Source organism: Haliaeetus leucocephalus, unplaced genomic scaffold (assembly GCF_000737465.1).
Source record: "Haliaeetus leucocephalus isolate CR32 unplaced genomic scaffold, Haliaeetus_leucocephalus-4.0 Scaffold526, whole genome shotgun sequence".
Classification (NCBI taxonomy): Eukaryota; Metazoa; Chordata; class Aves; order Accipitriformes; family Accipitridae; genus Haliaeetus; species Haliaeetus leucocephalus.
Window position 1 is genome coordinate 2,088,440 of NW_010972962.1, and position 12,269 is coordinate 2,100,708.

Below are 12,269 nucleotides of genomic sequence, written 5' to 3' on the forward strand. Positions count from 1 at the left end.
TTCCACTGTATTCTGGCACTGGAGGTCTGAAATTATTCAGAGATGAAGAGCAGGGTGCAGTTTCTGAAGAACTCAGCAGCCCCAGGTAGGGATGGTGCAAGAACACCTGGTCCTTCCAGGTCCCTGCTGGCTCTCAGCAACTTGCTCCTATTGCATTCAACTACTTAGAAGTTAAAGGCTTCCAGTTAAAGCACCAGCATGAGAGACTATTGTCTGTCCACAGCACAGGCAGGAGCAAGAAATGAACAAAGACTGGATTAAATTCATAGGACAGCAGTAACAAATGCTCCCCATAATCAACACATAATTAGGTCTTTGCAGACTAATTATAGGGTTTCAGAATAAGAAAGTGCAAAGCCAATGTCCAAAGGTAAAAAAAAAAAAAAAAAAAATTAGATTTCCATGACCATCCAGCTGGACAGCAATGCCACCTGCCGGCAGATTTCCCAGCAATGATTAACCAGGAAACAGGCAGCAGCTTTGTAACCAGTCCTCTCCTGACAAACAGATTCCTCACACTACCCTTCTCTCACACCACTGTCACCCAGAGAACAGCTCATGAATGGAGAGCAAAATGAACACAACTGATGTTAGCTGTAGTATTTAGCACCTTATTGGAAGACGGCACCAGTGGCCAGCATGCTGGTATCAGAAGAGTTGTCATCTTCAATGTTGTGCCTCTGTGATTGATGTACACTTGTCAGACTGGATATTAATGATGTTCTTCACACTGCTTGAAAAGGCTCAAAACATGGTTCCTTACACCAATTTAAGACCAAAATTGAACAGGCAGGAAAAAAAAACCTGTTTGTCAACAGCCAGATAAATCATGATCTGTGCACTGGACAGTAATTCTGATGATTTGTTTTGTCCAGAGATGGAACTAGAAGGCTGGGTGTTTGCCAATAATTTTAAGCAGCAGCTCCTCAAAAGCTTATCACCCTACAGCTTCAAATACAACCAAGTAGCAGACTGGAGGATTTTCAGGTGTGCCCAGGACCTCACATCCTTCAGGAGGACCCACTATCACTTAAAATCCAGCCATTTCATGGAGGGCCCAAATGAAAGTGGAGCTCCCAACCTTGAGAGCTGAGCAATAACTTTGGAAACTTGTTTCTAAATATGCACAGCAAAGACAACGAAGAATACATTTAACTCATACAACAAAGCATATCAGAGCTCCATCCAGTGGTCAAGGCCCCCACCCACACCTCACCAGGGCAGGTTCAGCAGGTGACACCAGGGCAAGTTACTTCAGCCTCTCTGACCTCTGCTTTTCCCCTGCATATAGAGCTCACTCAGTTTTCCCTACTGCAGAGGATGACTGGGAAGCTCATATACTCCTGCAGCATGAAACATGCAAGTACACCAAAATAGCACAACTTGCCTAAGTTTAACCATACTAAATATCGAACAGGTATCAAAATTGCAGGCCCTGCTCAGCACTGCAGGATGATACATCTTACTTCAATGGAGGCAAGTACTTCCAATACAAAGTGGTATTCATATGTATTTTCTCATCTTGATCTCTTGTACATTTTTGCATGGGCAAAGGACTCAAGTTCAGGCAAATCACAAAGGAAACGAGTAACAAAGAATTGCATTGCCCATAAGAACTAGCTGAATCACTTAATTACTTGCATCACGTTCTTTCATGTTTGGGTTTTTGCCAGTTTTCCCTGCATAAGAAAAGAAACTTACATAACTATGCTCCATCCCCTTCTGATAACTTTTGCGGATACAACTAAACAGTTGTATCACTTGTGGAGAGATCTTTAGAAATACCTGGTTCCCTTCCAGCTTCGTGACAATTACTCACTAGATCCAGGAGGTCCAAATGAGCGCCCTCCACCATGGGATCAATGAAAACCACTCAGCCATTTTACATTTACGCCTGCTTAACTACAGCACTCAAGTGGGAGGTAGGACTAGTGTGGTAGCAAGGGCTTAAAGAGTAACAGACACAAATCCCAAGGGACCAAGTCTTACGAATTCTGCTGCTTGTGGCACAATTTTTGTAAATGGGATAGAATACTTAGAAAGAACAGTGCCAAGGAAGATGGGCATGGTGGCAGCAGCTCAGAGAATGTATCTTTCCTCTCCTTCCCACGCCAGTGACTTCTGTTTCTGGAATTTCTGTTGTTAAAAAAATTCAGTTGAATTCTGCATGATTGCCAGAATGGAAAATGGTGCAGGGACACAGGAAGTGCGTGTGATACGGAAGACTGTCACACACACACAAAAAAGTAGGTTTCACATCTGAAAGACTTCTATTATTCAGCATTTTAGCAAGAATCTCAACTTGTCCAGCCAGGTAGGCTTCTGCAGCCCCTTCCTTATCACCTGACCTCTGCCCCATTCCATGACTTCTGACAGTAGCAGTCTCCATCTATCCCTACCTCACACCTCTTCTATTGTTCTATTGTACCAGCCTTCATCTTCCCCCACGATATGCACTTTTTTGAGACCTGGTAGCAAGGCTCTCTATCAGCCATTTGCATATCAGGTCAACATCCCACGCCACTTCACAGTTCCCTCATGCAAATTCCTCCATTTGTATTTCATCACATTCCTCTACATCTCTTACCTTACTGTCATAACCTTCACATCTGGTTCAGTCTTTGGTTCAGCTGCCACAACAGTAATCTGAAGCAGTATTAAGAAGCTATGCTTTAGTGAAAAGGTCAACAAAATTAACTTCTTTCCTCAGGCAGCAAGGCATGAACAATTATTCTGGCTGTATGGGTCTATGCTCACTAGGGAGACTGGAATCTGTTGGCCAGCTCCAAACAGCAGCCTCAAAGATACTCAGTCCCAAAAAGATGCACATGATCTCAGTGCCTGTGGGGAAAGATGGGGGAGGGAAGGATGCAACATGAATGCAAACCTCTTTAGAAACCCAAGAATCTACATGGAGATGGGTAAGAAAGAAAAGGCGGCTTATAAAAGCAGCAACTGCTGGAAAGTTTCAGACAGCACTTATAACTGACTGGGCAAGAGAGAATAAAACTGAATCACTGCCACAGAACTTAAGCAGCTTGGCTTTCTAAAAGAAATGACAGCTTAGAAGTAAATGCTGGCATAGAAATACTTTAAAGCGACACCAAAGCATATCCAGCATGTCAATACTGAACAGGAAAAGCTCCTCTGTCCTGAAACAACAACAAAGTTTTTTTTTTTTTTTTTTTTTTAAAAAAAGTGGTCTGACTCATTTTTGTACAGAGTTGGCAACTACCAAAACCCTAAAAGAGGAACAGACCACATCATATTACTAAAGGTCCTTTGCCTTTTCCATACTAGCATGGAACAGTGAAGGAGTTTTTACGATCTTGACCGATCTTGAATAAGGCAGCAAAAAGCAGATTATTTCAATTAAGTCTGAACCTTCCAACCAACACAGTTCTTTACAAGTGTGATATCCGAGTTTCCCATTCCTACTTGCTTTCTATCTTCCAAATTTCTATCTTTTTTTTTCCCCCCACTAAATTTTCAGGAAATGATGCTATCTTTACGTAAAATATAACCCAGGGAATGGCAAGGACATTAGTATCTTCTAAGAGCATGTTTGGGATGAACCTTGTTAACGGAAGTCCAGAGATAAAAGCTGCTTATCTGGGCAAGACGCTTTGGCATCGCTAGCTAGACGATAACCAAAGTAGCATAAATCAAAGCATGATCCCCATGAAAAAAAATGGAGGGGTTTTTTGTTTGTTTGTTTTTAATCCTACTGACATTTCAGAACAGTGCTTCCAAAAAAAGCATCCATCACCAAGTTAGAAGCCAAGTCAACTCCAGTTCTTACCTATGTGTTTTCATGTTTTATGTTCATAAGGATGTAAGGACTTGCTCTTCTGGATCAGGGCTTTAGTCTCTAAAGAGTTGCATCTCTGCAACAATTGCAAAATGTTTCACAAGAAAAGAAAACTAGGGAAAAGACAGGATTCTAGCATCTTCACAAGGTTTCACACATCAAAACAGTTTTTAAATTATCCCTGGAGCAATGGTACAAATCTTCAGATTGACTTAAAATACCGTGGCAGACACAGATGTAAAGAGTTTTCCATTTGTTTGCTCTTTAATGAGCACCGCACACTCTGACCACTGTACACCTGATACTCTTTTCAAAGTCAACTACCCTTGACTCCTTTGTCCAGGTATTCCTAAACTGTGGTTCCCAAGGAGTGCTTGCTACACAAGGGATTCAAGTGGAATTCCCACATCAGAGTTAGGTACAGAGGGGCCTGCTGGGTAATAGAAAGTCAAGGCTCTGGAAGGAAGCGAGCAAGCACTGAGTAAACTACCACAGCTAACACACACACACACACACACAAGTTATGCTGGGGTCCAGCTGCATATCCAGACCTGTCTCATCTTACAGCAGACTGTCAACACACCTGGAGGGTCACTGTCACTGCCTGCCTCAGCATCATTCCTACAGCTCTTTCTCCTTCCATTAGACTAAGATATGCGTATGTGTCTTGCCACACTTCAGACAGGGGAAGATTTGATACACAGCTCACAGGATCAGAAAGGCAGGCCAGAACTCCAGAATTTTAGGTCTAGGAACTGCAACTCCAGATGTGGGGGGTAAACTATTGTGACCTGCCTTTGAACAGCTGATCCAAATAAACAAACACACCAGAGACCTTTCCTGCTTCTATTTTAGGATAAAAATCATTCAGCTACCACTATTGCTCTAGAGTATTTTACCCTGGTGAGAGAGCAATAAACCATCCAGAGAAAGATCATATCTCATACTCTGAAAGAAAATAATATATTAGTGAACGTCAAAAAATCATTTATGTAAAAGCCTGTTCTATTTACAAAGGTCAACTTGCTCTTTAGGACAAGTAAAACCACTACTGGAAAAAATATACATAGAAACGCCTCATCTTTCAAATAGACATTTACAAATACTCTGCTTTGCTTAAACTACTAGAAACATTAAGACATTTGAAATCAAGAGTGCGTTCTGCATGCAGTTAGGATAGAAATTTCATTATTGGACTTCAGTGTGTCATTTCTTATCATTGTCAACAACACACACTCTTATAGGCTCTTCTAAAACACCACAGCCTGGCTATTACCTTAGGATCTCAAAAGGAGGACATGGATCTTCATTAACAAGTTATCAGTTACTCTTCATTTTGCCATTAAAAAAGGACATCCTGATTGTCTTCTCAGCAGGAGAGTCTGGTCTTTGTCAAACTTGGTGTCCTTTTCCCTGAGTTTCCCTTTAGTGTTTTGCTAGGCATGATGATAGTTGGCTTGGTATATTTACAAGTCCTTGGTCAGCACTCTTCCCATTATAAGGCAGAGTTCAGAAATTCAAGGAGTTCTGCACGATTCCGGTCTCTCTGTAGAGCAGAAAAGCAGAAGCAGTGGTTTAACAGACCTGTACTCAGTGGACCAAGGCTGCATAACCCTGCTTTCCTGTGGGGCTTTCAACATCTCAGGCTGCATAACCCTGCTTTCTGTGGGGCTTTCACATCTCAGCATGCTGCACAACAAACGCTATCACAAACAGCTGGATATGACTAGCAACCAGTTAGGTGTGAGTGCCTGGAGGAAGTGCAAGGCAATGGGTAATCAGGAGAAATGCTATAGGAGACAAGCTGTCGCTGTTGCTATTTCATGATACATTTTCTAAGTGGCTCCCCATGGAGGCTCCATTGGGCTGTCATCACGTAGCTCGTAGCCTGCTCAGGAGGGAACTCTCAAGCAGAACAGATGCAATTCTCTGGTGTCTGAGGCAACTTCCACTGTACAAACAGCAAGTCTTGTGCTTTGGGAAGTATCATTTTTTTCTATGCATAAGCAGCAGCTGGCAGCATAACAGAAAGGGAACCACGAATTTAGGTTCTCTCTTTACATAAGAGATGGCCCAAAGTCAGAATGCTTGTTTCCAGTGTTTTTAAAAATCACAATTTATAAAACAATCATTGAATCTTAAAACTGTTGCGAAGAATGGATGTTGTTCAATTCAGCATGTTCATGACAGTGGACACCAATCAGAAAAGGACCAACATCAAATATCGTAACAAGCAGGTTAATGGGATAAGACTAGCAAGCATTCAGCATCATTTAACACAAACTTCAGTTCCAGAAAGAAGATAACGTATTTTTGACCAAATTTAACTTGGAATGCTCAGGTCTGCTTTGGTAGCTATAGAATGAACTGTTACAGCTGAATCAGAATCTGCCAAACTGGATACCTCAGCAAAGTAACACTTCTAATGCATACTGACTACTACCAGAAGCCCTCTGCAGATCGCTCTAAGATGTGCAAACTGCTGAAAAGAGTGAACATATTATTTAAGTGCTGAGCCTAAACACCCACAGCAATAGCACAAAATGCTATTCATAGTATCTATGTCTCTGGGTATCTCAGCAAAAACATCTGACTGCTTTGAGACAATGCACGAGCATGTGGTCCTAATACTATTACCATCTCTTTTTAATTCCTCTCTAAATAATGCCTAGTCTCACATGCATTAGAAAAACACAGTAAAGTAGCAATTACCACAATTGATCACAAGAGACTGGAAGAAGATGAGGACAATTAAAAACAGTGCAAATTAAATCAACAGAGAAAGCCACGGATCAGCTGAACATTGTGGACTGAAATTCTAAGAACCTGCACAAGCATCCTTTGGTTTATCTACTCATGCCTGAGCATTCCAAGCCCACTCATAACACAAAACCTGACAAAAGAATGAATTAAAATTTCTCAGATGGCATCACAGCCACATTAAAAGCTACAATCAATTTACAACCCCTAACTGTAAGATCTACTCTTCTACAAAAAGACGACTGTTCAAAAAATATTAAAAGATAGAGTATTATCCCTTAGGGATATATAGACCATTTTAACTCTTACCTCTTTATCCTTCTTAGTCTTCTTTATTTTCATCTTAATTTTCTTTCCAGTTATCATGCTGTAGTTTTCATTCTTCTTTTTGTTTTTAAAGAACTAAAATGAGATCACACATTAGAAGGACATAAGCTTTGCTTTATTTTGTAATGTTACAAATCTTAAATAAAATTACAGACAATAATCTTTTATACTTCCTAACTGGCCAGAACAATAGAGATAGGTTTCTATTTGCTGAGGACAAAACTAGTGGTGGTATAAACATTTTTATGACAGGACAGATTAAGTGTTTAGATGAGAAATATAATGGGACTTCAGACTCACACAAGCATACCTTGGAAAGCTGGACAGGTCCCGTTTTCTCTCTCTTTTTCTTCTTTTCTTTCTTTTTCTTCATTTTGTTCTCTTTTTTCCTTTTCTACAAGTATAAGACATGTACTCTAATGCTTACAGACTCACAAGGGCAAAAAAAGGAAACCCACAAGTAGCTCTTAACATCCTATCTAGTCAAGACAGCCACTACTGCTTGCCCTTGCCACTGCTGAACAGGTACTATCTGAAGTACACAGAAAGTAATGCAGCAGGGTTAGCAACCCTTGAGATCATGAGAAACAGAAATGGCCTGATCCCTGATTATCTCTCTTTTAATGTAACCCCAATATATAAGAATCACTGAACAGAAGGTCCTAATAAAACAAAAAAGAAAAATCACAACTGCAAGAATCTACCACTCTCTCTCTGACTAGAAATAGTTTCTTCTAACAGAAATACTATAAAGTTATCAAGACTCCCCACTTCCCTTTTCTTCAGAGACTACTCTAAATTCTAGCTGGACCAGCAATGACTGGCAAAAGGAACCTTTAAATTATGTCTCCTTTAGTATACAGTCCAGTACATGCCAACCTGTCAGCTCACCTGCTGTAACCCTAAAAGCATGATTCAGATTTACATAGCCACAGACAAAAGCATGACATCTTACATGATATTGAAGGTTATCGAAATACGAACAACTATTTTCTGTTTGTTAACTGCTTATTTCTCTTAGTAAATGTTTACCTTTTTGTTGTGTTTTTCTTTTTTCTTTTTCTTTGATTTAGACTTAGGAGAATCTAAAAAAACCCAAAACAAACCCCTGTAAGTTTAGTATTCTGAAAGAGGTACTTGGTTTTACAGACGAGGCATACAGAAATGTAAACCATAAGAAGAAAATGCTTTAATTCAGCTAGATATATTAAGGCTGGTTGAAACTAACCCTGAGAAAAGCAACACATTAACTTACTGCCTCTTACTGGTCTAACGTGGAAACTGAAAATACCTGATTTACTCAGTGATTACTTATACCAATGTATTACATTAACAGAGGCAATATTTCTCTCTTCTTTGCAATCTGTTGAGCACAGGTGCAGAAATACCCATTTTATAGCCAGGGATCCTGACTCACAAAGCAAGCAACAAAAAGTACTGTTGGGGCTGACAAACCACTGAAAATATTATCACTGTTCAAGGCAAATGAAAAACTTTTCGTATCTACTCAGCTCACCTTCCAACTTCAAGGTTTTTTAGTAAATTTTGTAAAGCAGAAACTCACAAGTTCTATAAGTCAATCATAGATTTTAAAGATTACACTGTGACTGGTATGTGAGGAAGTTGATTGTGAAGCACCAGCTATGACTATGGGACTGTAAACCTAGAGAGACTGTGAAACAGCTTACTAGTCTTCCAACAGACTGCCTTCAAGCTATCACCTCTGCAGCTTCTTTACAATAAATTCCAAGCAAAAGATAATATAACAGGAATATACCAGAGCACAGCCAGACTCAAAAGTGAGAAAAGTCTAAGTTAAGGCTACCCAAGCAATCTTCTTGTGGCCTCCTAATGACAAATGCAGCACAAGCACGTCAGAAGCAAGTATAAAAACAGTAATTCTGTCACAACATTCAGTCTCCTGGTAACAATGGACTGGACTAAGCACCCACAGGGGATGGTATACCTGGCCAGAGGGCTTTTACAAATGTTTGGCAACATCAGGAAAGGGGTACATTCAAGAACACTGGGTTTCCTTCCAGACTCTGAAAATCAGTACGCTATGATGAACAGACATTTGCCCAGTTTTATTCCTTTGCCCACATCTCCTTCAGACTCAGTTTTTACCTCCCACCATCCTAGCCACGGTTCTCGTGACCACAAACCCTAGAAGAACTTCTCTAGACTTCTGCGCTGAACTGTTGACTTCCTAGGCTAAGCCAGGCCACCTTTTCCTCCTGATCACTCTTTCCGAGTTGCCATCCCTCACCATCTGGCCTCCTCACTAGCTCAATCCATTTTCATACTCAGCCACCCTACCTCCTTAGTTCTAGCACTGCTTTGCCTGCTTGTCTCCTGTCTGAGAGGAACCCCCTTCCCAGCTCCACGTAACAAGCTGCATTCCCAGATTCTGTATCCCGATGTCTCTCTTTCCACAGCGAAGTGTGTCCTTTCTGCATTCAAGCTAGCTTCATTTTCCATATAACTTATGTTACCAGCAATGTTGGAGAAGGTAGGTGGGGCATACAGTTCAAGAGAGCAGAAGACAGTTTCCCCCACTCTCTTGGTTTTCCTAGCCACTGCCCAGTGTCTAACAGCCAGAGTTAAAGCTGCACTCACTAAATAAGAAAAGAGAAACACAGATAAAAAAATGCCAGAAGAACTCTCCATTTTGCTATCCCAAGGAATGTTAAATCCACTCCTGCTATACCCAACACATGAGACTGGGGCAACCTTCGTTATTCAAGGTCTTCAACTGCAGGTTAGGCAAGCTATTCCACTCTGCTGCTGTTAGAATGTATTTTTACTAGATTGAATTCTAAGCCCTCCTGTTGCAATTTTAGGTCATTATTCCTTGCTCTGAAAGTCACAGAACTATTTTCCAGTCCTTCTCCATAGTGGCAACTACCTACACCTATATCTGTCTTAGCTAAATTACCTCGTGTCTTTTCTTGTCTAGGTGGAATAAGTAGAGTTTTTTAAACATGGTGTCGTGGTTTAACCCCAGCCAGCAACCAAGCACCATGCAGCCGCTCACTCACTCCCCCCCCCCCCGCCCCCGTGGGATGGGGGAGAAAATCGGGAAAAGGAGCAAAACCCATGGGTTGAGATAAGAACGGCTTAACAGAACAGACAAGAAGAAACTAATAATGATAATGATAACACTAATCAAATGACAACAGCAATAATGAAAGGATTGGAATGTACAAATGATGCGCAGTGCAATTGCTCACCACCCGCTGACCAACACCCAGCTAGTCCCTGAGCGGCAATTCCCTGCCCTCACTTCCCAGTTCCTATACTAAATGGGACGTCACAAAGTATGGAATACCCTCTTGGCCAGTTTGGGTCAGGTGCCCTGGCTGTGTCCTGTGCCAGCTTCTTGTGCCCCTCCAGCTTTCTCGCTGGCTGGGCATGAGAAGCTGAAAAATCCTTGACTTTAGACTAAACACTACTGAGCAACAACTGAAAACATCAGTGTTATCAACATTCTTTTCATACTGAACTCAAAACATAGCACTGTACCAGCTCCTAGGAAGACAGTTAACTCTATCCCAGCTGAAACCAGGACACATGGCCTTGTAGGACATTTTTGCTAGATCATCTGCTCTCCCCTGTGAACGGAAAAACTTAGGGAATTTTTAGCTGTAAAGTTTTAGCAAATCTATGAGACTGACAACTTAAGCCTAATTCAAAATGACTTTTTTCCTCAGATACATGTTTCTTGACATCCCTCCAAAAGATGAACCAAAGAGCATGCCAAGCATGTTCACACAGTCAGTGTCTGACATGACATTTTAATTGTTTTCAGAAGTTGTAGACTGTATCACATGGGATAAAATTCATTCAAGAAGAAAGGAAGACACCTTCCCCCCATCAAATGTGCAAGTTCATATATTTGAGTATTTTCAGAATATATTTATGGCAGATACATTGAATCAAGCCACTGAAGTATGAGAACAAGTAATATTTCCATACAGATGTAAATCTGCTTCAAGAGAAGCAGAACTAAGTCTCTGTTAAACTGTGGAATACACAGTCACAAATACGAATCACTTCCCAATCACAGTAAAAAAAGATAAAATACAGTTCAGTGTTTAGCCTGACACATTTTATTAAAAAATGGCAATTTGGTCACATTACCTGCAGTAATACCAAATATTTTGATACAGAATATCAAAACAATGCAGTCTTGATATAATCAGCAATACATTCCCCTCGAGGTCACAAGTTATACCCACAGAAAAAATCTGCACTGACTCCCAGATACCATCTACCCCAATTCCTCTAAGTAAGCAGCAGCTTAGTATGGGAAGTCTTAATCCTGCAATGCTTGCATACGTGTTCCCATTGAACTTGGTCATTGGTATTAATAAACTTCACGTGAATCCTCACAGTTAAATGCTTGAAATACTAAGACCAAAGTAAGACTAAATCAAACACCCCAACTCTGATCTAGATAGATAGGTGAAGTAGAAAAAGGTCTGTTTTCCTTATACATTCTAAACACAGCATTTTAAATATATACAGCATATTGTTACAAAGTAACATTTCTTTGAATGGCAGTTTCTATTTTGAAGTTATTTAAATTAACACAGGAACACTGCATATTGTGCATAAAGAGGTACCTTAACACAGCAATAGGAAAGGGTTGAGAGAAACGCTCTGAACATGCAGTACTTTTGTGGTGGTTTAGCTACATTTAAAATAAGCTTTAAACGTTTCCAGGAGCACTATCAGAACTGGTAAACATCATGAGCACGCATGGATGTAGCTTACCTCTGCTACTTGAAGACGACGACCTTGATGATGAGCGTGATGAGGAAGAAGTGGATGCAGCACTAGAAGACGATGTGGATGAAATGGATGATGATCTGCTTCTACTGCGTTTTCGTTTCCTTTTTTCTTTTCCTTAGGACAACACAAGGCAACAGTGACAAGCATGCTAGTAACTACTGTCTACAAAAATGACTCTTCACAGAACTTAAGCACAACGAACACCTATTTTGAGGGGCTGGTGGTTTTTTTCCCCCCTCTTCCAGCGCACCATGGTCTACTGCCATTAGCAAGCGACAACGCTCAACACCAGGGTCGAATGTGGTAACTGATGTAAAGGATAACATGCGCGACACCACAGCACGGAAAGAGATTAGCAGTGCCTACCTCGGACTTTCAGCTCTCCTTGTGAGGTTGCACAGAGCGTCCTATTTTTTTCGTCCTTCCCGTCATCCATATCTAGTGAGAGTCAAAAGTACGTTCAATAACATCATTTCCAAAAGACTTTGGGGGGGGAAGGAAGAGCAGTGTGGAAACCGAGAAAACCAGCGAGCACTTCTAAGTGCACTCCTATCAAACCGCATCAGGCTACGGC

The 12,269-nt window shown here is 40.9% G+C and overlaps 1 protein-coding gene across 1 annotated transcript in view; it reads right to left on the minus strand.

Moving 5' to 3' along the window:
- Positions 1 to 4,798: 4,798 nt before the first annotated feature.
- Positions 4,799 to 12,269, minus strand: part of LOC104837365 (corepressor interacting with RBPJ 1-like) — a 7,941-nt gene continuing 470 nt past the window's right edge. Inside the window, exons 2-7 of the mRNA XM_010576432.1 lie at positions 12,062 to 12,133; positions 11,678 to 11,809; positions 7,931 to 7,983; positions 7,209 to 7,292; positions 6,881 to 6,973; positions 4,799 to 5,357 (exon numbers count right to left, since the gene is read on the minus strand). Coding sequence (XP_010574734.1) covers positions 5,307 to 5,357; positions 6,881 to 6,973; positions 7,209 to 7,292; positions 7,931 to 7,983; positions 11,678 to 11,809; positions 12,062 to 12,131 — 483 coding nt within the window. The 5' untranslated portion in view covers positions 12,132 to 12,133 and the 3' untranslated portion in view covers positions 4,799 to 5,306. The remainder of the gene's footprint in view (positions 5,358 to 6,880; positions 6,974 to 7,208; positions 7,293 to 7,930; positions 7,984 to 11,677; positions 11,810 to 12,061; positions 12,134 to 12,269) is intronic.